At 44.0% G+C, this 21,047-nt stretch overlaps 1 protein-coding gene across 2 annotated transcripts in view; it reads right to left on the reverse strand.

Moving 5' to 3' along the window:
• The window catches only part of LOC131184151 (epithelial splicing regulatory protein 2), a 94,046-nt gene that overhangs the window by 17,456 nt on the left and 55,543 nt on the right, over positions 1-21,047 (reverse strand). For both annotated transcript variants that reach the window (XM_058155183.1, XM_058155182.1), the window contains exons 10-14: positions 18,022-18,243; positions 14,135-14,333; positions 11,217-11,436; positions 7,437-7,614; positions 1,961-2,072 (exon numbers count right to left, since the gene is read on the reverse strand). In XM_058155183.1, coding sequence (XP_058011166.1) covers positions 1,983-2,072; positions 7,437-7,614; positions 11,217-11,436; positions 14,135-14,333; positions 18,022-18,243 — 909 coding nt within the window. In that variant the 3' untranslated portion in view covers positions 1,961-1,982. The remainder of the gene's footprint in view (positions 1-1,960; positions 2,073-7,436; positions 7,615-11,216; positions 11,437-14,134; positions 14,334-18,021; positions 18,244-21,047) is intronic.

A 21,047-nucleotide genomic window follows, 5' to 3' on the forward strand; every position in this document is an offset into this window, starting at 1 on the left:
TCCATGCCCACGCCCGGTTTAGCAAAGGGGGGGGGAGTTGTCATACGTCATGTGACGACGCCATGACGACACGAGTTTAACACCCCTGTGCTAAACTATGTTCCTGTATTGTGAAGATGGCTTGTCTACCATATTAGTAAGCAAACTGCAGTTATTTGATTTAAAGAGAGTACAGCTTGAATCCATACTTACTATGCGTGTTCCAAGATCAATTTGACAAACTAGAACAGAGTTTCTCAACTTTAGTTTTTTTTTTTTTTTTTTACATTTATACCCCGCCCTTCTCCGAAGACTCAGGGCGGCTTACAGTGTATAAGGCAATAGTCTCATTCTATTTGTATATTTTTACAAAGTCAACTTATTGCCCCCCCAACAATCTGGGTCCTCATTTTACCTACCTTATAAAGGATGGAAGGCTGAGTCAACCTTGGGCCGGGCTCGAACCTGCAGTAATTGCAGGCTACTGTGTTCTTAATAACAGGCTTTTACCAGCGTGAGCTAAACTGGCCAGTAACTTTAAGATGTGTGGAATTCTGGGAATTGAAGCCCATGCCTCTTAAAGTTGCCAAGTTGAGAAACACTGAGCTAGTACAATAGGGAAAACAAACCATGGTAAGTTCCTCTATTATAGAAATAGCTGCAAAAATGGATGCTCGGATATCTTAAATGTAGCTTGGCGTGTTTCTTTCAAATAGCCCACAAGGATATAATGCATGCAAGCATGGTCTTCCCCAAACCAAGGATTAAACTGTTCCATGGAGCTAACACTGGAAGAAAAAGGAGCAACAAAAACAATATCTCTCTATGGTAGCTGCTTTGGAAACGGGGAGGGAATTTGATGCATGTCCACATATGCTCAGCATTGATAATAAATAAATGAGCCGCGGTGGTGCAGTACTGCAGGCTACTTCTGCTGATCACCGGCCGCCAGCAGTTTGGCAGATCGAATCTCACCAGGCTCAAGGTTGACTCAGCCTTCCATCCTTCTGAGGTGGGTTAAATGAGGACCCAGATGGCTGGGGGCAATAGTCTGACTCTGTAAAACTGCTTAGAGAGGGCTGTAAAGTACTGCGAAGTGGTATATAAGTCTAAGTGCTATTGCTATTGGGTCTGCCATGAACATGTGTTGTCCTGTGTCTGATGGGCAGAGATCTAGTAGAAATTTAACAGTTATCAAATAACTGGTCTGAAGATGGTCAGCATGTTTTAGGCAGCAGACTCCAAATGCTTGGTTCATTCTTTTGAAGAAGCTGAGGGCCACGAACACTTCTACCATCACCTGCTTGACTAGTTAGCAGCTGGACTACATGAAGCAGATTCAAAACCTAGGCAAATAAATCCCCAGGTCTTAACTAGTCCCACAATCTCCTTCCTGAATTGGTACCCTGCAGATGGTGGCTGGGCTTGAAGCATTCTCAAGATCTCTTGAGGTCCCCAAATGGACTGTGACAAATGGAAGAAGAGTGGGAGAACCAATCAGGACGCCAATTAAATGATGCTTCCTCGCCCATCTGCCCCAATTCCATCTGTCCCATATTTTGATTTTCCTGCTCCAAGTCTGACCATAGGATCAATAATGGAGAGTGGCCCGCACAGCTGATGATGGCTGATGCAAGGAACCCTTGTCCCCACCCAAAAAAAAACAACAACCCTGAATGAGAGAATGCCATCTTGCCAACTTCAAAAATCCCAACCTCTCTCCTAAACGTTCATCCCGAAGCGCAAGCACATTGAGATGTTCAACGTCAGCATTGGGTTAGTGGAGCCATGCGAAGTGCCCAAGCAAGGAAGTGTTAGCAAGCAAAATCCCATCACGAGCTAGGAAGGGAGGATGAAACGTGATTGGTTTGGGGGGGGGGGGTTGTTTTGAAAGAAAGGGAAAAGGGAACAAAAATCATCTCCCCGCAGAATCATTTCCATTCATCACCAAAGAGTTCCGCTTCAGCCAATCCAAGCTTACCTTCTCTGGTGGTTACCAACCCTTACAAGCAAACCCAGTCTTTCGGTGCTTGTAACACGCCCCTTGCTTGGTCGTTGAGCTGAATGAGGCCATTGTAGTCATCAGGAGCATACTACAGTACAAGTGTGATACAGAAGATCAGCCAGAGAAGGAGCAGGTGGTTTTGAACCAGCAAGCCACTCTTTCCCCCCCCCATCAGCACTTGGCATTTTGTCTTTAAGGGGGAGGGGCTTTACAGTTTCCATCAGCAAAAGAAAGGGAGGGTACTGGCCTCAGAGCTCAATCCAACAGCAAATCTGTTGGCATGATCTTCCAAAATTTCCAGAGAGAGTGGCCGCTGAAGCCAACAAAGCGTCAAAACAAGCTATGGGCCATCGCTTAGACCTGACTTTGGAGAAAAAACATCTGCGAAAAAGTTCATTTGTTAATAGGTGCATCTTCATAGGAGCAAGTTGATTTCACGTTGGTTGGTCGATGCATCAGGTTTAGCCAGCACTTAAGAAAAGCTGTGGGAAAATGCAGCTAGAAGTGTGAAGAGCAACGAAGATGGGAAAGTACCACATGGCCATTGCATCCAGATTACCCCCAGTGTTCTCCCATCGGGTGTATGGTGATGAAGTTCAGAACCCAGGGGGACTTAAGACAACAACTGGAATGAATGGAAACCAGCTACAACACGCTTCCTATTAGCAGGTTCTTCTCATGCCCACAAGAAGATTGGAGATGATTGCCTTGGGTGTTAAAACACAACCCAGGATCAGTGTTGCCTAGGCTTCTGGCAGATTTATGTTTTGGAAGAAAGTGGAGAGATCTGAAACTAAAGCTGCATTGTAAGTTGAAAACAAGAAGCCAACGATCAAAAATGCTTCCAGAGAAGGAAATCAGGAGAACTCATTCCTTGAGAAACCGTGATTTCTTATTGCATCTGAGGCAGGGCATTTTATGATGATGAACACAAGAGTTCCAAACTTAGATTCGATGGGGGCTCATCTAATCTAAGGATCTATTTCCATAATGGTCTGATAAATACATCAAAGCCATAAGCCAGTGTTGATGGATTCTATATTCTACCCTACCCTATTGTCTACTCTAGTCTAGTTGCTTGATAGTGAAATTCTGTTGTATTCAAAGTTGCTTGATAGTGAGATTGATGGGACATAAGGTTAATACATAGCATTTCTAATTCTAATAATTTTAATTCTTCTATTTTATTTTATTTTTCCCCCAGGTGTTGGTGAATACAGCCTGTTGCATTCTGATGCTGATTGCAAAGCTAATACAGACCATTGTGTTTTTCCAGTCTCTGGAAACTTACCCTGGAGACAAAATAGCTAGGCAATAAGTTGAGGACTTCCTGGTGGTTTTATTTCAGTATGGGTTGGAAGAGGAGGAAGAGAAGATGAGAGAGCAAAAGAAATATCGCTTTTGTCAATAAAGGAATAGAAAAGAGGGAGGGGGGAAAAGCAGGAACATCTCTAGAATAAAGGAGAGAGAAAGGAAGTTAAGGCCTACCAAGATTTGCCTTCTAATTAAGGGATAAAAGGAAGAAGACAGGTGAAAATACCTTAGGATGAACCTGGTCTCCCCACTCATTTTCAAGAAAAAGGAGATATGGACACACAAGGTTCCCAGCCTAGCAGCTTCTTCAGCACAAACTGTAGGACAATGGACACCAGCATACGGGGCAGATGACTTGAGATCACCTCACCACCCACAGCATTGCTTCTGATGACACCATTCTTGCTTGGTGTGTTGCCTTCTTGATGCCCATCCAGATAATGAGGTACAACAACAAGGAAGTAGAAGAACATAAGTGCTTGTGGGAGACTGTTTCCTGGGCTGGTTGCCTCACAACTAGCTCTGGAGCAAGCAAGGCTCTAAATCCACAGGGAGGGCAATCATCATCCTCATCATCCTCATCCTCATCATCATCCATGTCCCTGGCTCATCCCCTCCCTCAGTTGACCCCCTCCCAACCAAAACTTCTGTTTCTTCTCCCTCTCCACTCACTCAGCAATGTCAACAACCAACGGCTTAAGTTCAAGAGCAATCCAAGATGCAGAAGGGCTTTCCTAGCCTTTAGATTAAGATCAAGGGCTTTAGAACCCAGAACAGAAGAACTAAAAGACAAAGGAAAGGAGGACTCAGGGAAAGTGTAGAGAAAGAGGTTGCAGCTATTTTCCTTCTCCAGCTTCTTTTCCCAAGAGCCGGGAACTGCCCCTCATCCTGTCTGCCATGGTCATCCCCACATACCAACATAGACTAGGCTGATGCAAAATCCCCCAGGGAAGCTGCCAGGCTGAACCATTCGAGCTATGGGGGTGAGACGGAAGGACACGACCAAAGACACTCCTTGTGCTTGAAGGAGGAACTTGGCCCCTGGAGACAGTCCAACCCCTTCACCGCTATGCCCCACTGGCTCTCAACTGCCTCCATTCCCACTAGTAGCCAATCAGCCACAAGGTTACGAGAGGGCATTGCCTATTGGTCAAGATCGCTGTCTTTTTATGGCATCTAGGGCTGATTCTCGCCTTGGTTTTTTTTTTTTCACGCAGGGAAACCCCACCACAAGACAAGGTTGCAACCTCAGTTTGCTACAGGCAGCGAGAGATTTGAAGGCACCTTGAAACAGAATAAGAGCCTTTGCCAGGAGCAAAGATGCCTCACCAGTAAATAAAAGAGCGTACCACAAGAGGGCACTCTAAGCTGGGCGTAAATAACTTCCAAGAGGAAAGGCTGATATTGGGGGGGGGGGGGAGAGTGACTTTTCTGTTAGCTTCCAGAGGTGCTGAGACTGCAATTCCCAGAATTCCTGTGGGAAGAACTGGAGTTGCAGCCCTAACACATTCAAAGGTTGCCCAAAGGAGAAAGCAATGTCAAAAAAAAAACCCTGTGTAATTTTCTCCTTGTTCGGAGGAAGAAAGGCTAAGCAGAAATCAAGATCCATTTCATGAAGTAATGCAAGGAGTTAGTCCTTGTCCAGCAGGCTAACTCTCCTTTCCGTGTGTGACTGTCGTATTTGCTACACACACACACACAAACACACACGATGCACAAGGGGTGGACTCAATCTCAACATAGGCCATTCTGTAACCAAAATGATGGTTATGAACAGCTCAGGAAAGAGTCCCAACCAAGCTTTGTAAAAAAAATATTACTTTAATGCCACAATTTTTCCTTTTGGGAATTATAACGGATTGTACAGGGATTGAGACTAAACTGATTCTGAATTTAATAACAGCAGCAAGACTGTTGATTGGACAATACTGGAAGAAAGAAGAGGTACCTACAATAGAAGAATGGATATTGAAAGTCATTAATTTGGCTGAGATGGCTAAAATCTCAGCTTTTTTAAAAGACAATACGCAGGAAAGATATTTAATTGAATGGAAAAAATGGATTGATTATCTACAAAACAGATATCAGATTAAGAAATATCAGATTGCCTTTGAATAATTAGGAAGTTATTTTATGTAATGGGGAGGGGGTTGGGAGATGAAAAGCTTTGGATGAGGTTAATTGGATTGGAAGGGAAAATTTTATTCTATGTTTGGTTTATGTATAACAATACCTTGTGATTGACCCGGGAAGCGGGGGAAGGAGGGGGAAGGGGTTTTCTGGGAGGAGGGGAAAAGGAAATGTTTTGTTTTTAAACTTTTTCAATTAAAAAAAATATTACTTTAAAAAACCATTAACTCATGTTAAACATTTTAACATTTAATCCATAGAGTCCAATAAAGACTGGACACATTTAGCAGCTATGAAGGGTGTGTGTGTGTGTGTGTGTGTGTGTGTGTGTGTGTGTGTGTGTGTGTGTAAGGCAGGCAGAGAAGGAAATCGGTCTAGAAAGAAAGCAACATCAGGGAAGTGAAATAGCCCCCATAACTTTCTCTGCCGCTCCAACCAATGAAGAGAAAATTTGTAGCTCAGGGTTGAACTGCGGAGTCCTTGGAGCCCTCTGAGTTTGGTGGTTTTCTTGCAGACATTTCATGACCCAACTAGGTAAGATCATCAGTGCCAGAAGGGAGTGGGGGGTTTGCTCCCTATCTATACACAGGGGGTTTGCCTTGTCAGTGTTGGTGGGAGTGACCACTGGTGGAGAGGGGTTATCCAGGGAAGTCGGGAGATTGGGAGCCAATTGCGACTGGCCACCCAATCCTCTGGCTTCACTGGACATTCCCTTTCCCTGAATGGGGAAGAAAACCTAAACCAGGATAAGATGCAATGAGAATTGGTTAAAAGTGAGCACAGGAATGCATGTTGTGTCCCAAGGGAAAAAAGTGATCTATCGAGGACCAAAACTCCTCGTTTCAAAGGCCGTTTTGAAGATAAAAAGACCCAGCACCTTTAAAAAAACAACCACAAATCAGTGATTTTAAGAAGAAAAAGTCACTTTCTTTCCCCTTATGCAACTTCATTAGATTATACCCGAGCTGTCATGCAGAGAGTGAAACTGTATTCTACCAGATCCTGCTGGGATCGACTTTGCAATAAGTGGATGAAATGTCCATGGCAATTGAAATGATGGAAATGGAGAAAAGGGACCCTTTGGGGCGAGAAGGTCATTGCAAAAAATAGTGTCAAATGATGCCAAAACCCCAATTTCTGTCATCAGGGTGCTGACATCGTCACACCAACGGCACAGTCTCTAACTCAGCAGACCTTCTTCCATAACAGACACCTCCTCCCCATGACGGTTCCACTACGACAAAAGTTTTGTGGCCCTTGTTAACTTGGTTACACAGACAGTCCTCGACTTACAACCTCAGTGGAGCCCCATATTTCTGTTGCTAAGTGAGGCAGTTGTTAGGTGAAATTTGCCCCATTTTAATGACCTTTCCTTTGCCACAATCATTAAGGGAGTCACTGCGGTTGTTCAGTGAATCTGGCTTCCCTGTTGACTTTGCTTGTCAGAAGGTTGCAAGAGGGGATCACAGGACTCCCCTGGACACTGCAACCGTCATAAATGTGAGTCAAAGCATCTGAATTCTGATCACGTGACCGTGGAGATGCTACAACAACTCTTTAAGTGTGGGGGAAAAAAAGGGTCATAGCTTTTTTCGGTGCTGTTTTACCTTTGAACGGTTGAACTAAAAAAATGGTTGTAAGTCAAGGACTACCTTGTACATTTAAACACCCATCCGCATTGAATATTTAACAGTAGCTCTCCCATTTTTCCAATGTTGGAAGTTCTCAGAAGGCTGCAGCTCCCTCTGGTGTTGGAAAGCTTCTCTCCAGAACGAGATTTGGGAAATGCCCACTGTGACTCATCCCGACAGATCAGGGGGTCTCCAACCTTGGCAACTTTTAAGCCTGGTGGATTTCAACTCCCAGAATTCTCTAGCCAGCAAAGCAAAGCTGACTGGGGAATTCTGGGAGTTGAAGTCCACCAGGCTTAAAGTTACCAAGGTTGGAGATCCCCTGAGATAAATTATCTTATGAGAAGGTGATTCGAGACAAAAGGCCTGGCACTCACCTGATACCCTTGGAAAAAGCTGAGGATTTCCTTCATTCCTGCGTTGTAGGGCAATCCTTGCATCCGGACAAGAGCGCCTGCCTGAGGGAGCATCGGAGTGTGGGAAGCCGAGGCAGCGGCCGCAACGGCAGCTTGTGGAGCTGTGATGTAGCCAACAGTGGTTGGAGACACCGGAGGGCTGAAAAAACAGAGGGATAGAACATGATGGTCAAAGGGCGCTGGCTGGGGAATTCTGGGAGTTAAAATCCACGGGTCTTAAAGTTACCAAGATTAATAAACCCTTTTCTAAATCCATGAGAATTGAATAAATGATTCCAACAGCCACTTGCTTGCAAAGTAGATTGATTAGATTAGATTAAGATTAGCAGAGTTGGAAGGGACCTTGTAGGTCATTTTGTAGGCCCAAGCAGGAGACCCTACACCATTTCTGACAAATGACAGTCCAGTCTCTTCGTGAAAACTTTCAGTGATGAAGCTTCCACAACTTCTGAAGGCAACTTCTGTTCCATGGATTGATTGTTCTCACTGTTAGAAAATTCTTCCTTATTTCCAGGTTGAATCTCTCCTTGATCAGTTTCCATCCATTATTCCTTTTCTGGCCTTCAGGTGTCTTGGAAAACAGCTTAACCCCCTCCTCTCTGTGGCAGCCCCTCAAATATTGGACGGCTGCTATCATGTCTTCCCTGGTCCTTCTCTTCACTAAACTAGCCATGCCTAGTTCCTGTAACTGTTCTTCGTATATTTTAGTCTCCAGTCCCCTAATCATCCTGATTGTTTCTTCTCTGCACTTTTTCTAGAGTCTCAACATCTTTTTTATAGTGTAGTGACCAAAACTGGACGTAGTACTCTAGGTGTGGTCTTACTAAAGCTTTATAGAGTGGTATTAGTACCTCCCTTGATCTTGATTGGGGGAGTCGAACTGCAGAAGTCATTGCAAATCCATTGCTGCAACTTGAGCACCAATTTCCTCCTCTAAAGCTGCTCCAGTTAGATTAGATCAGCCCAGTACTTTCCAGTAATACCAGCCAGCATATTCTGGGACCTAAAGTCTAAACATCTTAAAGTTGCCACCAAGAGTGAAAAACACTGCTCGACAGATCTGCAGATTTGCAACAATTTGTTCATACCCATGCATTACTACTATCTTGCAGTGAAGCGTATATTGTCCACTTTTCCAACATGGGTGCCGCCAGATGGACAGATTTCAAGTCCCAGAATTCTCAGCAAACTCTCTAGTGGCCTAGAGAATTCAGGGTGTCCAAAACCCACAAGCCCAGTGCAATTTGACAACTTCCCACTCAGACCACAAACTCTTTTGTGATTAATTGATTCTGCCATGGTGAAGCCCACAAGCAGACAAAGCTATGAGCTTACAAAGTTTGGGAATTGCAATTAACATAATTTGAGGGCATCTGGATGGGCTTAGTTGGGCTCACCTTTGCAAGAATGGCCTCACACCATGGTGTTCTAGCATTTTCTTCTAAACAGATCAGACGTATTATTTTCTTTGGCACGCTCATCAACAAATTTTACTAATTTGGAGGGTAGAGATGGGAGAAATATCTAGATTGAATAGCCAACAAGCAGACTCTGATAGAGATAAAGATCCAAGAGAGGAACTTGGGAGGTATGTTAAAAAAAGAATAGCAATTAAAGTATTGAACCGGGCAAGAGACGATGGATAGATGATTTCTCTTTTCTGTTGTTGTTCTTATTTGCTTCTCCTTTTATCTCTCTTTCTTTGCTTTTTTTTAGTAGGTGACATGACTAGAAGTTAGGTAGGATAGAAAGAAAATGTTTTTTAGTAAAAGGTGACATGATTAAAAGTTAGAATAAGTGATAGAAACAGGAGAAGGGGGAAGGTTAGTGTATCTATCTTTATATAATAAAATAAAAGTAACAAGAGAAAACATGGAATAATTGAATAATGATAGATTGCAACTTATTATAATTGTGTATCATTATTAGAAATATGTAAGTTGATTGAATGTAATAATTATGATTAATTTTACCAGTTTTATTTGTATTAGAATGTATGACACTCAGATGCCATACTGTTCACACATTAATTTGATATGTTTGTAAAAAATTAAAAAAAACTTTTTTTTAAAAAAAGACAAAGTTTACTAATTTTGTACCTCTGGTTTTTTTTTTTAAATCACCTTTTCATGATCCTAAAAACACTAGTTCCTTTTTTAAACTTACAATAAACCCTCTCAGCGCATTTTCTGCCCTTTGAAGGACAAAACAAGAATGCATGAAAATAAATTATGTCCCAGGGCTATGTTGCAGTTTGGATTTGAAGGTGAAAAAAAGAGGCTTTGGAGAACGCAAGGACAAATGTGTAGCAGTGGCTTGCAAACTCCATAAACCCCAATGCAGCTTTTCCTCCACAGTGCACCAGCCGTGGAAGGAAGGCATGGAAAAAACCCCCCAGCTGAATAACCTTTCTCTGTCCAACAGACTTGGTGGTGGAAGAAAAGATTGGGAAAGCCTAGAACAGGGCCAGGGTAACTGTTGAGGACATCTAAGTATCCTCCAAACAAACGGAACTTTTCCCAGCTCTAGATCTTCAGACAATCTTTATTAGCTTTTGCATTTATTTACAAGTTTGTGATCTGCCCCAATCCAACAGACAAAGCAAGCAAGAGGATTCAAACTCCAGCACATTGGTCATGTTGGCTGTTATACAAAGGGTGGGCTTTAACATCTGAGGCTTAGAAAAAGAAAACTGGTCAAAATGACCAAAACCTTAGCTGGATTTCAAGCAGAGAACAAGTGCTCCATTACTGGAGGCTTTTAAGAAGAGATTGGACAACTACTTGTCAGAATTTGTACTGGGTCTCCTGCTTGAGCAGGGGGCTGGACTAGAAGACCTTCAAGGTACCTTCCAACCAGTGGTAGAATTCAAATTTTTTATACTACTGGTTCTGTGGGCGTGGCTTGGTGGGCGTGGCTTGGTGGGCATAGCAGGGGAAGATAATGCAAAATCCCCATTCCCTCCCCACTCCTGGGGGAAGGATACTGCAAAATCCCCATTCCTATCCCACTCTGGGGCCAGCCAGAAGTGGTATTTGCCGGTTCTCCGAACTACTCCAAATTTCCGCTATCGGTTCTCCAGAACCTGTCAGAACCTGCTGAATAGCACCCCTGCTTCCAGTTCTGTTATTCTGTTAATAATCCAGGATTCTGAAAACTCGGCTTCAAATTTATACAGCACTTTGTCTTTAATTGAGGGCCTTAGGCTCTTCAGAGGTAGAACTTCATCCTATCTGGACCTTGATCAACATCAGTTCTCCTCATTCCTTGAGATCAGAGGTGGGTTTCAGCAGGTTCGGAACAGTTCTGAAGAACTGGTAGCGGAAATTTTGAGTAGTTCGGAGAACTTGTAAATACCACCTCTGACTGGCCCCACGCCATCTATTCTCTGCCTCCTGAGTCCCATCTGATGGGGAGGAAATGGGGATTTTGCAGTAACCTTCCCCTGGAGTGGGGAGGGAATGGAGATTTTATAGTATCCTTCCCCTGCCACGCCCACCAAGCCATGCCACACCCACCAAGCCACACCCACAGAACCGGTAGTGAAACATTTTGAAACCCACCACTGCTTGAGATCCTAAATGCTAAGCATCTTAAAAATGCATTTCAAGAACTGTGAGGACTAGAAACTTAAAAAAAAAAACCAATGACACTTGAAACTTGAAATGAGTTGCGAGACTCTGTTCCAGTTTGGGTCCCAAAACGTAGCAAAGAAAAACACGCACCAACATTCAATAGTACCTGGGATAGTAAGCGGTGTAATTCATGTAAAGTTGAGCTGCCTGAGTCGGGTAGTAAGTGACTGTTGGAGTGACAGCCGCTGCAGCCGCTGCGGCTGCGGCTGCAGCTTGTTGAGTCCTGGTTGGAGGCAAGAGGGCTTGTGACGGGTATATTGCAGCTTCTGCTGGGATCACTGCGGTGGCTGCCGTTTGGAAAGCAGCGTAGGTGGGCGGAGAAAGGCCTGGAGAGGGGCAATAAAGCAAAACCAGGCATCAAGACAGCCACATAGATTCTGTTTGGCAGCTGCTGTTGACTTCAGAAAAAATAGATGAGCAAGGGATTCAGGGCACCTATCAGCTAAGAAGGTAAAAATGAAAATTTTCACAAAGCGCACTGGCCCACTTAGTGTATTCCGAGTCATCAGTTTTAGGACTCTCCAACATTTAGTGCCTGGGCTCAAATGTGTCTCTTTGGAGTGGCAATTGTACCAATTTCAAAACAGAAGAGTATAATCTCTTTTGTATCAGAAAGCAGCAAAGCTCTGACTTCCAAAGCCAAGCCTAAAACAAGATGCAGACTGGCAGAATTTCTTTCTTTCCTTCCTTCCTTCCTTCCTTCCTTCCCTTCCCTTCCCTTCCCTCCCTCCCATGCCTTTCCCTTCCCTTTCTTCTTTCTCATTTCCATCTCCTTCCTTCCCAGCTTCCTTCCTTCCTTCCCTCCTTCTTTCCTTTCTTTCCTCCCTCCCTCCCATGCCTTTCCTTTTCTTCCTTCTCATTTCCATCTCCTTCCTTCCCAGCTTCCTTCCTTCCTTCCTTCCCTCCCTCCCATGCCTTTCCCTTCCCTTTCTTCTTTCTCATTTCCATCTCCTTCCTTCCTTCCTTCCTTCCTTCCCTCCCTCCCATGCCTTTCCCTTCCCTTTCTTCTTTCTCATTTCCATCTCCTTCCTTCCCAGCTTCCTTCCTTCCCTCCTTCCTTCCTTCTTTCCTTCCTTTCCTCCCTCCCTCCCTCCCATGCCTTTCCTTTTCTTCCTTCTTTCTCATTTCCATCTCCTTCCTTCCCAGCTTCCTTCCTTCCTTCCTTACCTTCCTTCTTTCCTTCCTCCCTCCTCCTCCCTCCCTCCCTCCCGTGCCTTTTCTTCCTTCTCATTTCATCTCCTTCCTTCCTTCCTTCCTTCCTTCCTTCCTTCCTTCCTTCCTTCCTTCCTTCCTTCCTTCCTTCCTTCCTTCCCTCCCTCCCCTCCTTTCCCTCCATCAAAAAAGCCAAATCGCAAATTGTCATTCAAGGCAACCAGAAATACTGTTTACAAGACTATGTAAACCCAATGGATTTCATCATTCTTCCTTGGTTTTTGTTAGAAGTCCTGTCCCTAGAGATCCTCTTGCCTTCAATAACAAGAGGCAGCCTCTGTAGATTAAGCCTTCCCTTGGTTAAAATAACATTCATCTCAAGGCAGAAAGGCTTCCAAAGGCAGCTACTGAAATTCGGCAAAAGGTGACATTTATTTATAGTGGATTTAAAACTGATTAAATCCTGATCAGTTTATTAGCACTAGCAAAAGAAACCTCTTGATTCTTAGGAGAAGAAATAAATAAGGATGACAAATGAGAAACTTTGGGAATTGCAGTTTTTAACCCATTACAGGGACCTGCCTGAGGATGTTCTTATATAGGTAGTCCTCATCTTACGACCAGAACTGGGGCCAGAATATTTCCATTGCTAAGCAATGCGGTTGTTGAACGAGTTGTGGCTAATTTTACCACCTCTTTTTGCCACGGTTGTTAAGTGAATCACTGCAGTTGTTAAGTGAATCACATGGACGTTAAATAAATCTGGCTTTCTCCTTTGATTTTCGGAAGCCAGCTGGGAATGTCACACAGGGCGACCCCATAGGCCCAGGACATTTAATCATTGTAAATACATGCCAAGAGCCCAAATTTTGATCATGTGACCAAAGCATCGCCACAATATCCATAAATGCAAGGACTTCTTGTAAGCCACGATGTTTTTCAGGGCCTTTGTAACTTTTAATGATTGCTAAATACCTGCTTGTAAGTTGAGAATTACCTGTCATGTTTTATTTACTTCTTAACTTTATATGCCGCTCCATCTCATCCATAAGACAACTGTGGCCCTTGTATTTTATGTTCTAAAAAAGAAAACTAATAAAAGATATCCTTCCCCTTTAGCACAGAAGAGCACCTTGTAGTTTTGTTTCAAATGACCTTGCATTTCCTCTCTTTTTCCTTAAATAGCAGTTTTTTTTTCAATTAAATAACCCTTTTTTGAAGGTATTAAAATCTATCAGACTCTTAACAAGATTTTAAGCTTGTCGCTGGGTGCATGAAAAATGTGTATAATCTTAACTCTAATCCTATTATTTAGAATTTATGAAAACAACGTGAATGTCTAGACCTCTTTATTCGTAACGGACGGCCAAAAGAATGATCCAGTCCCAATCATACTTGATTTGCAACCCTGAATGGATAATACCTTGATAAGTCAGCATTTGTAGGTCTGTTTTGGCAGGAAGGGTGGCTTGCTAGTCTAAATTTTCAGGACAGATCTGCATATGATATAATTCTCTAGGCCACTTTTTGTTTTTACTTTTTCTGTTCCTTTAATGTCAATATCAGATTAGTATTATCAGTGATATCCTCTGTTGTTGTTTGGGTCAGTTGATATCCCCCACAACACTGTGATTCTAGCAACACACCACAAAGTAACTGGATGGCACCTTCATACTGTGGGCGGCTTCAAGAAAAGCGCCTGCCAATCGTATCTCATTTTCGCCCAGCTTGCAATCCCAGCCTGTCCCCAGGAAGCCGATTCCTGATCAGGGTTGATCCCAAAAGAAAAGGGCCAGATTCTGCTGTCCATCAGCACCTACCAGCATCTCAGCCGGGAGCAGCACAGAGGCACACGAAGGATTCAAGACTTACATGGTAACTTACAAGGGGGCGGAGACAATCCACTACGGTTTAAAGTGCCACCCATTAAAACAAAATTCATCTCCTCTCCTGAACACTGGAAGACTTCCACGTAACGGTCCTTCATCATTTTCTTGTGACACTTCTGGGACACCAAGAAGGCTCGGTCGGAAGATTTCATTTGGATAAAGGCATCCCCTGAGGGCCGGCCCTGGAAGGAAGGAAGGAAGGAAGAAAAGGAAGGAGGGAAGGAAGGGAAAGAAGGAAGGAGGGAAGGAAGGGAAGGAAGGGAAGGAAGGGAAGGAAGGAAGGGAAGGAGGGAAGGAAGGAAGGAAGGAAAAGAAGGGAAGGAAAGGAAGGAAGGAGGGAAGGAAGGAAGGGAAGGAAGGGAAAGAAGGAAAGGAAGGAACAAAAGAAGGGAGGGAAGGAAGGAAGGAAAGGAAGGAGGGAAGAAAAGAAAGGAAGGAAAGGAAGGAGGGAAAGAAGGAAAAGAAGGAGGGGAAGGAAGGAAGAGAAGGAAGGAAAGAAAGAAAGAAATGGAAAGATAGATAGATAGATAGATAGATAGATAGATAGATAGATAGATAGATAGATAGATAGATAGATAGATAGAGGTTAGTGATCTTGTGAAGTAGAAAGGAATAAACCTGCATTCAGCATTTCACACAGCATTGTGTCTAATTTGTATCTAGTAGATTTCCCTGACATTGTATGCCATACACTAAATAAACAACTTACGCTGCTGAATTGTTTCAGTGAGACTTACAAAAAATAGGTGGGATATAATAATCATTGTATTTAAAATACAAAGGTCTATTTGAAGTAGAATGACTGCGATAAAAGAAAGCAAAGGTAGTCCCTGGGCACAATCTGAGGTTATCTGAGGGACCGTCTTTTGCTGGTCACATCAACCCGACCCACTAGAGTGGGGAGGCAAGGAATGTTGCAGGTCTTGGCCCCTAAGGAGATAAATCTGGTGGGACCCAGAAGAAGGGCCTTCTCTGTGGTGGTTCCTTCCCTCTGGAATGTCATTCCTCTGGAAATTAGACTGGCCCTCACTCTAACACTCTTTTGGAAGGCCCGGAAGACCTGGTTCTGCCAGCAGGCCTGGGGAATCCAGAGTGGGATGGAGCCCATTAAATGGCTGGCATGAATGGGTGTTGTCACCAGGATGGAGGATCCTTGTAAGCCTCCTTGAGTCGCCATGTGCCAGTAGGTGGCAATATAAATATTCTAAATAAATAAATAAATAATAAATCCCCAAACATCTCGAGTCCCAAAAGTGCTTTTTCAAGAAGCAACTGGTTTTTCTTTGAAGATATTTTGCTTCTCATCCAAGAAGCTCTGAAGAAGCTTCTTGGATGAGAAGCGAAATGACTTCAAAAAAAAAACCAAAACAGAAAGTCCAGTTGCCTCTTGAAAAAGCACCTTTGAGACAACCAGGACCTGGATGATTGAGCATTTCCATAGACACATCTGGAGCACCACTTGAACACCATCGGCATTGACAAAAATCACCATCGGTCAATTGCAAAAGGCAGCTTTGCTTGAAACAGCTGACATCCTCTGATGATACCTTTCACATCATCGAACTTCCATATCTGCCTATCCCAGATCCTTGGGAAGAACTCAATAGGTGGATAACAATGCCAGATCCCATCTAAACATCTGGCTCACTGTGGGACCAACCATAGTAATATTCCAGGGTTGACTTGCACAATTTTCAATTGTTTTATTGGCTATGGGTTTGGGTTTTTGTTATTTGTGTTTTTGCATTTAAAAAAAGAATCAGAAAAATAAAATACTTGCTTATCTTTTGCAGCATAAAGGAAGCTGTTCTTTTTGTTTGCATTCATCTTTATTCTGGACTAACGCCAAGTCTCTATCTTTTAATTTCATTCTGGGAAACTTGGCAAACTCTGTATAATTTTCAGCTAATCTTATTACACAAGCTAAGATGGGTACTGCTGACATTCTACTAGTTTTTCTTCTTCTGCAAACAAAGAAATACCATGTGCTTTCCCAGACATTTTCATCAGGTATCCAAGACTGATTATTGGCAGGATTAAATCTGAAGATTTCACATTTCCTTAGAGAACCAAATTATCAGACAAAATTAAACAAGGATTAAACTCCTAGTTCAAAAATACAGTATAAGCGGATGAACTTTGTGGAACTTTGCTTGCAAATACAACTGGGCTGAGATCAGAATGGCAAAATAGCAATTATTTAGCAACGAGCTTTGTGCTTTGACCTCCAGAAGCAAATGGGGGTATCACTCAACCCACCAAGTGGTCAGTTAAAAAATTTTTTTTGGGTGGGAGCAGGATTTCTAATCAGACGTAGAAGATGGAAAGTTGCAACCTCTAGGAGAAATCTCTAGGAAAAAGGCTGGAATCTGCAAAGCAGAAAGGTGTGAGAATATCGCAATCCTTGGAGATTTTTTTAGCAAGTTGCAGCAAGAAACCATCTCTTTAGTCATGCAATTCCCAGTAGATGGAGAAATTCAGGCCGTTGCTGGCTTCAAACGGGCATAACTGCTTTCTTGAAATGCTGGGTGACGGCAGGAAGACCTTGCTTTCAACTCCCATGGCTGCCAGCCCTGTTAAACTATCAATGTTTCTATGGGTCCTTCCTTTCTCTCTCCCTCTTAATGAAAAATATGGGCCAATTGTCCAATTGACTAAAATAGGACTTCTCAAAAAAAAAAAATAGCCCAATTTTAACTGTTTAAATTCCAAAGGTGGCAAGCCAAGGTGCCAATGATTCATGGTGCTTAAGGCTCCATGTCAACGTCTCATGCTGTTGTTATTTTAACCCAGAATAGCGAATAAAGTAGCGCTATGTCTATGGAGATTCCCAATCATCTTTCATGGTTGCCCCAAAGGCTGCTGGCTTTTCTTGGTTTTCATTTTGAGATCATTTTGCTTGTCAACCTAGAAGCAGAACTGAAGAAATTTCTAAGATGAGCAGCGAAACGTTTTCAAGTTAAACACCAAGAAAGTCCAGTTGCCTTTTTGAAAAGTACCTTTGGGATAAATGAGAGCTATCCGTTTCAAGTAACCTTCCAGATCTCATAAACACCCCAAACAGATTTTTAGGGGTGGGAAGCAATTATGGATCACTTCATTGGAAGTAGGTCCAGCTGTCCAGAAAAAGGACAAAAGGAGGCCAAGGATGGTAGAGAGGTTCTGTTCTGACCCAGCACCCCAAACACACAAACCCTCTGAAGTGAACTCCTTTATTAGGAGTGCCGGCAGCCCCAGAAAAAAGCTTCTCTCACAGGCTAACAAGTCCATCCGGCTGGAAGATGAATAGTTGTCTACCACATCTATTTATCTTCACCCCCTGCCTTTTATACCCAGAGCTAGGGTGGGGCCTCACTAGCAGCGGTGGCTCTTCCGTCCCAAGGATCAGCCCACAGATTTCCACTGCTCTCCTCTCCTCTGCCTTCTGCTCATCCTCCCATCAGGCACTGGACCCAGCTGTTCCTCCTCTTCCTCATCAGCCTCCTCCAGACCTGGGGGCTGTTGACTCTCCATCTGAGGGCTGATGGATGGCTCAGGCTCCGCCTCTGTTTCTGTCTCTCTCTGTCTCTCTCTCTCTCTCTCTCTGCCAGCTCCATTCCCTCTTCCCTCTTGGAGCTCCCAGGTTGCCCTGATGTTGACCGACTCCCATGCCTTCTCCTCCTCCTCTGATTTGGCTGCTGACAGGCCACAACAGGTTCCTACAAGGCTCGTGAGATGGAAGAAAACCCCATCATGACCACCTTCTGGTTCTATGGTTGTTCCGTTCTATTCCCTAAGACAACCCCTCTGCGAGATACCCACAACAGGTTCTGAGCACTTGGGTGAAGCCGATGGCTCCAAGAGTTTGAGGACCCTGCAACCCTTTCATACTTGCTGGTTCAGGACCATGTGAACGCCATGCGGTTTGATGTCTCCAGTTGCATCACCCATGAACTCCAGAATGTCATCGATCCCAGCTGTGTAAGGCAGGCCTCGGAGGCGGACACAGTCTCGCAAACTGCCAGCAGCAATGGTGTAAGAAGGCGGGATGACAGGGACGATCGGGGTAGGAAGAGTAGCAATCAGGGGGGCTGACATGTACCGGTTGAGAACCTGGCGGAAGGAGAAAGTTCACCGAGAGTGAGAACAGAAGAGCGCTCTGGATGTGGACTAGGAAGAGTGAAAGCCTCTAGAGCTATGATGGCAAACCTTTGACGTGCCCGCCTGCCAGCCTGTGTGCCAGAAGTGGCACATGAAACCATCCCACGAGGTATGGATGGCTTCGCTGACCTTCGCACGCGTGGGAGCGCCAATACCCAGAAGAGCGGTGCTCCATCGTGAATGTGCGACCCGGCACCCAAAGACCCGGATACCGGCATGAAAGCATGCCCGACAAACAACTGGCCATTGCGCCGGTCGGGTGCTGGACTGCACATGTGTGCCAGAATGCCGCTCTTCTGCATTCTGCCGCTCCAGCATGTGCGACGGCCAGCTGACCGGCGTGCGTGTGATCACAGGAACGCGGAATAGGAGCCAGTGAGGCCCCACATTCTTTGCGGGATGGTTTTGCATGCCGCTTCTGGCACGCGTGCCATAAGTTTGCTGACACTGCTCTAGAGGTAGTTCTCAGATTACGACCACAACTGACCCCCAAATTTCTATTGCCTAACAGAACAGTTGTTAAGTCAGTTTTCTGTTGGTAAATTGATTTTATCCTATTTTATGACCTTTCTTCCACCGTTGTTAAGTGAATCACTGCAGTGAGTTAACACTTAAGTGAATCTAGCTTCCTCGTTGACTTTGCTCATTAGAAGGTTGCAAAAAGTGATCCCATGATGCCGGGACAATGCAACCATCCTAAATACATGCCGGTTGCCAAGCATCCTAATTTTGATCATGTGATCATGGGGATGCTGCCACGGTCATGTGAAAACAGTCATAAGCCAGGTTTTTCAGTGTCGCTGTAACTTTGAATGGTCCTTAAGCAAATGGTAATAAATTGAGGGCTACCCATGTTAACATGTGATGAAATTGCTCCGTATTTGGGAAGTCTTCTCCAATCTTTCATCTTCAATTAAACTTTAACTTTATTAATTCATTTAATCAAGGTGATCATTCTTAACCGAGCGCTTACGCTGAAAATTTTGTTTTTACGGACACCTATGGTTTGTGTGTGTGAATGCAAGGTTTCCAACCAAATTCACACAACTTACCTATTTAGAAATTAATGTTTTGTCATTTTTGTGCAAGGTGTTCTCTTCTCTACTCTGAAAGTAGCAGGGTGAACACATCCTTCTTACCAATACGCACCTCGCTTCCTCCTTGCTCAAATCTCATATTAATCACCGTTTCCCTTTCGCCCAAACCTCAAAATTATACTTAACATTTCCTAACAGATCAAGGTATTAAACCAGAGGCGGGTTGCACATAATTTTACCATCGGTTTGATGTGCATTGAAAATGTGAGCGTCTGTGACTTCTGTACATGTGTGCGGACTTCCGTGCAGGTTGCACGCATGTGCGCGGCTTAGAAAATGTGGCTAAATATGACAGCATAGCACAGGTTGCCCCTACCGGTTCGTCCAAACCGGTCTGAACCGGCTGAATACCATCCCTGTATCAAACTATATCCTGAATTCAGCTTATGAATTCAGCCCTTCCCCAGTGCATCCACCATAGCAAGCCACTTTCAGGGCAACCAGGATAAACTATTCCAGCTGAAACAAATGTGGGTAATGGCTAATCCAGACACCCGTCTTAAAAAACGGCAACACACGCAGGGTGAAAGGTTCCTTCTGATCTTTGCTTCATTAAGCTGAACTGGTTCTGTAATTGTTTAATTGCTGAAGAAGACAGATGATCAGCTTTCCTCAGCAAAACTGCCAGATGTGCTAGCCGTCTGGCCTACATTGAATTCTTTAATCCAGAAGTGAGAGAGAGAGAAGAGTTTTAAACACTGATTCCTAGTGCAGAATTCCTTGTTAGCTACTGGGGCAGGAATGATAAAAATAAAACACAGGGCTGGACCCCGAGATACTTCTCACAGATAGATCATCAAGCCAGGGACAGGAAATCATAAGGAATAGATAAGGAAAAGGCTCTCCTCGCATATATGTGCTAGTTGTTCCCGACTCTAGGGGGCAGTGCTCATCTCAGTATCAAAGTCAAAGAGCCAGCGCTGTCTGAAGACGTCTCCATGGTCATGTGGCCAGCATGACTCAACACCAAAGAAACACTGTTCCCTTCCCACCAAAGGTGGTCCCTATTTTTCTACTTGCATTTTTGATGTGCTTTTCAACTGCTAGGTTGGCAGAAGATGGGACAAGTAATGGGAGCTCATCCCGTTACGCGGCACTAGGGATTTGAACCGCTGAACTGCCAACCTTTCGATCGACAAGTCTTAGCCACTGAGCCACCGCCTCCCCATAAGGAATATATACCATTCAATTATTTTTTCCCCCTGCCCCTATTTACATAATCCATTCTTGTATCCAGTGCAAAAGATAGCTTTGGGGAGGTGGGGTGTATCTTGCCTGGATAATGCAAGCTGAAGCTATAAAAAAAAAATCAAGGCCTCCTTCCTCCTCTTTTCCGTCCTATCCCAGCAATCCCCCAAAACATGGTTCATATCTCTCATCAAAGCATTTTATTTCTGGATTGCTAAGAGATGAGGCTTGCATCCACTTACACTGTCCCTAGGAGGTGGTGAGGACTTGCAACATTCTGGGAAGGACAAAACATGTGGGGGTTTCATCACTCAAGTGGTTGAGTGTGTGTGTTTCTCTCTTATGTGTCTTCTTTTGTTTTGTAGCTGCTAAGATCATTATTATTGGGCTCGCCCTAAGTCTGTCATCCCTTTTTAATATTAAAATGGCAGGAAACCGTGCCATTGCAGAAATTGTGGTCAGAAACAACCC

This window comes from Ahaetulla prasina, chromosome 12 (genome assembly GCF_028640845.1).
Source record: "Ahaetulla prasina isolate Xishuangbanna chromosome 12, ASM2864084v1, whole genome shotgun sequence".
NCBI lineage: Eukaryota > Metazoa > Chordata > Lepidosauria > Squamata > Colubridae > Ahaetulla > Ahaetulla prasina.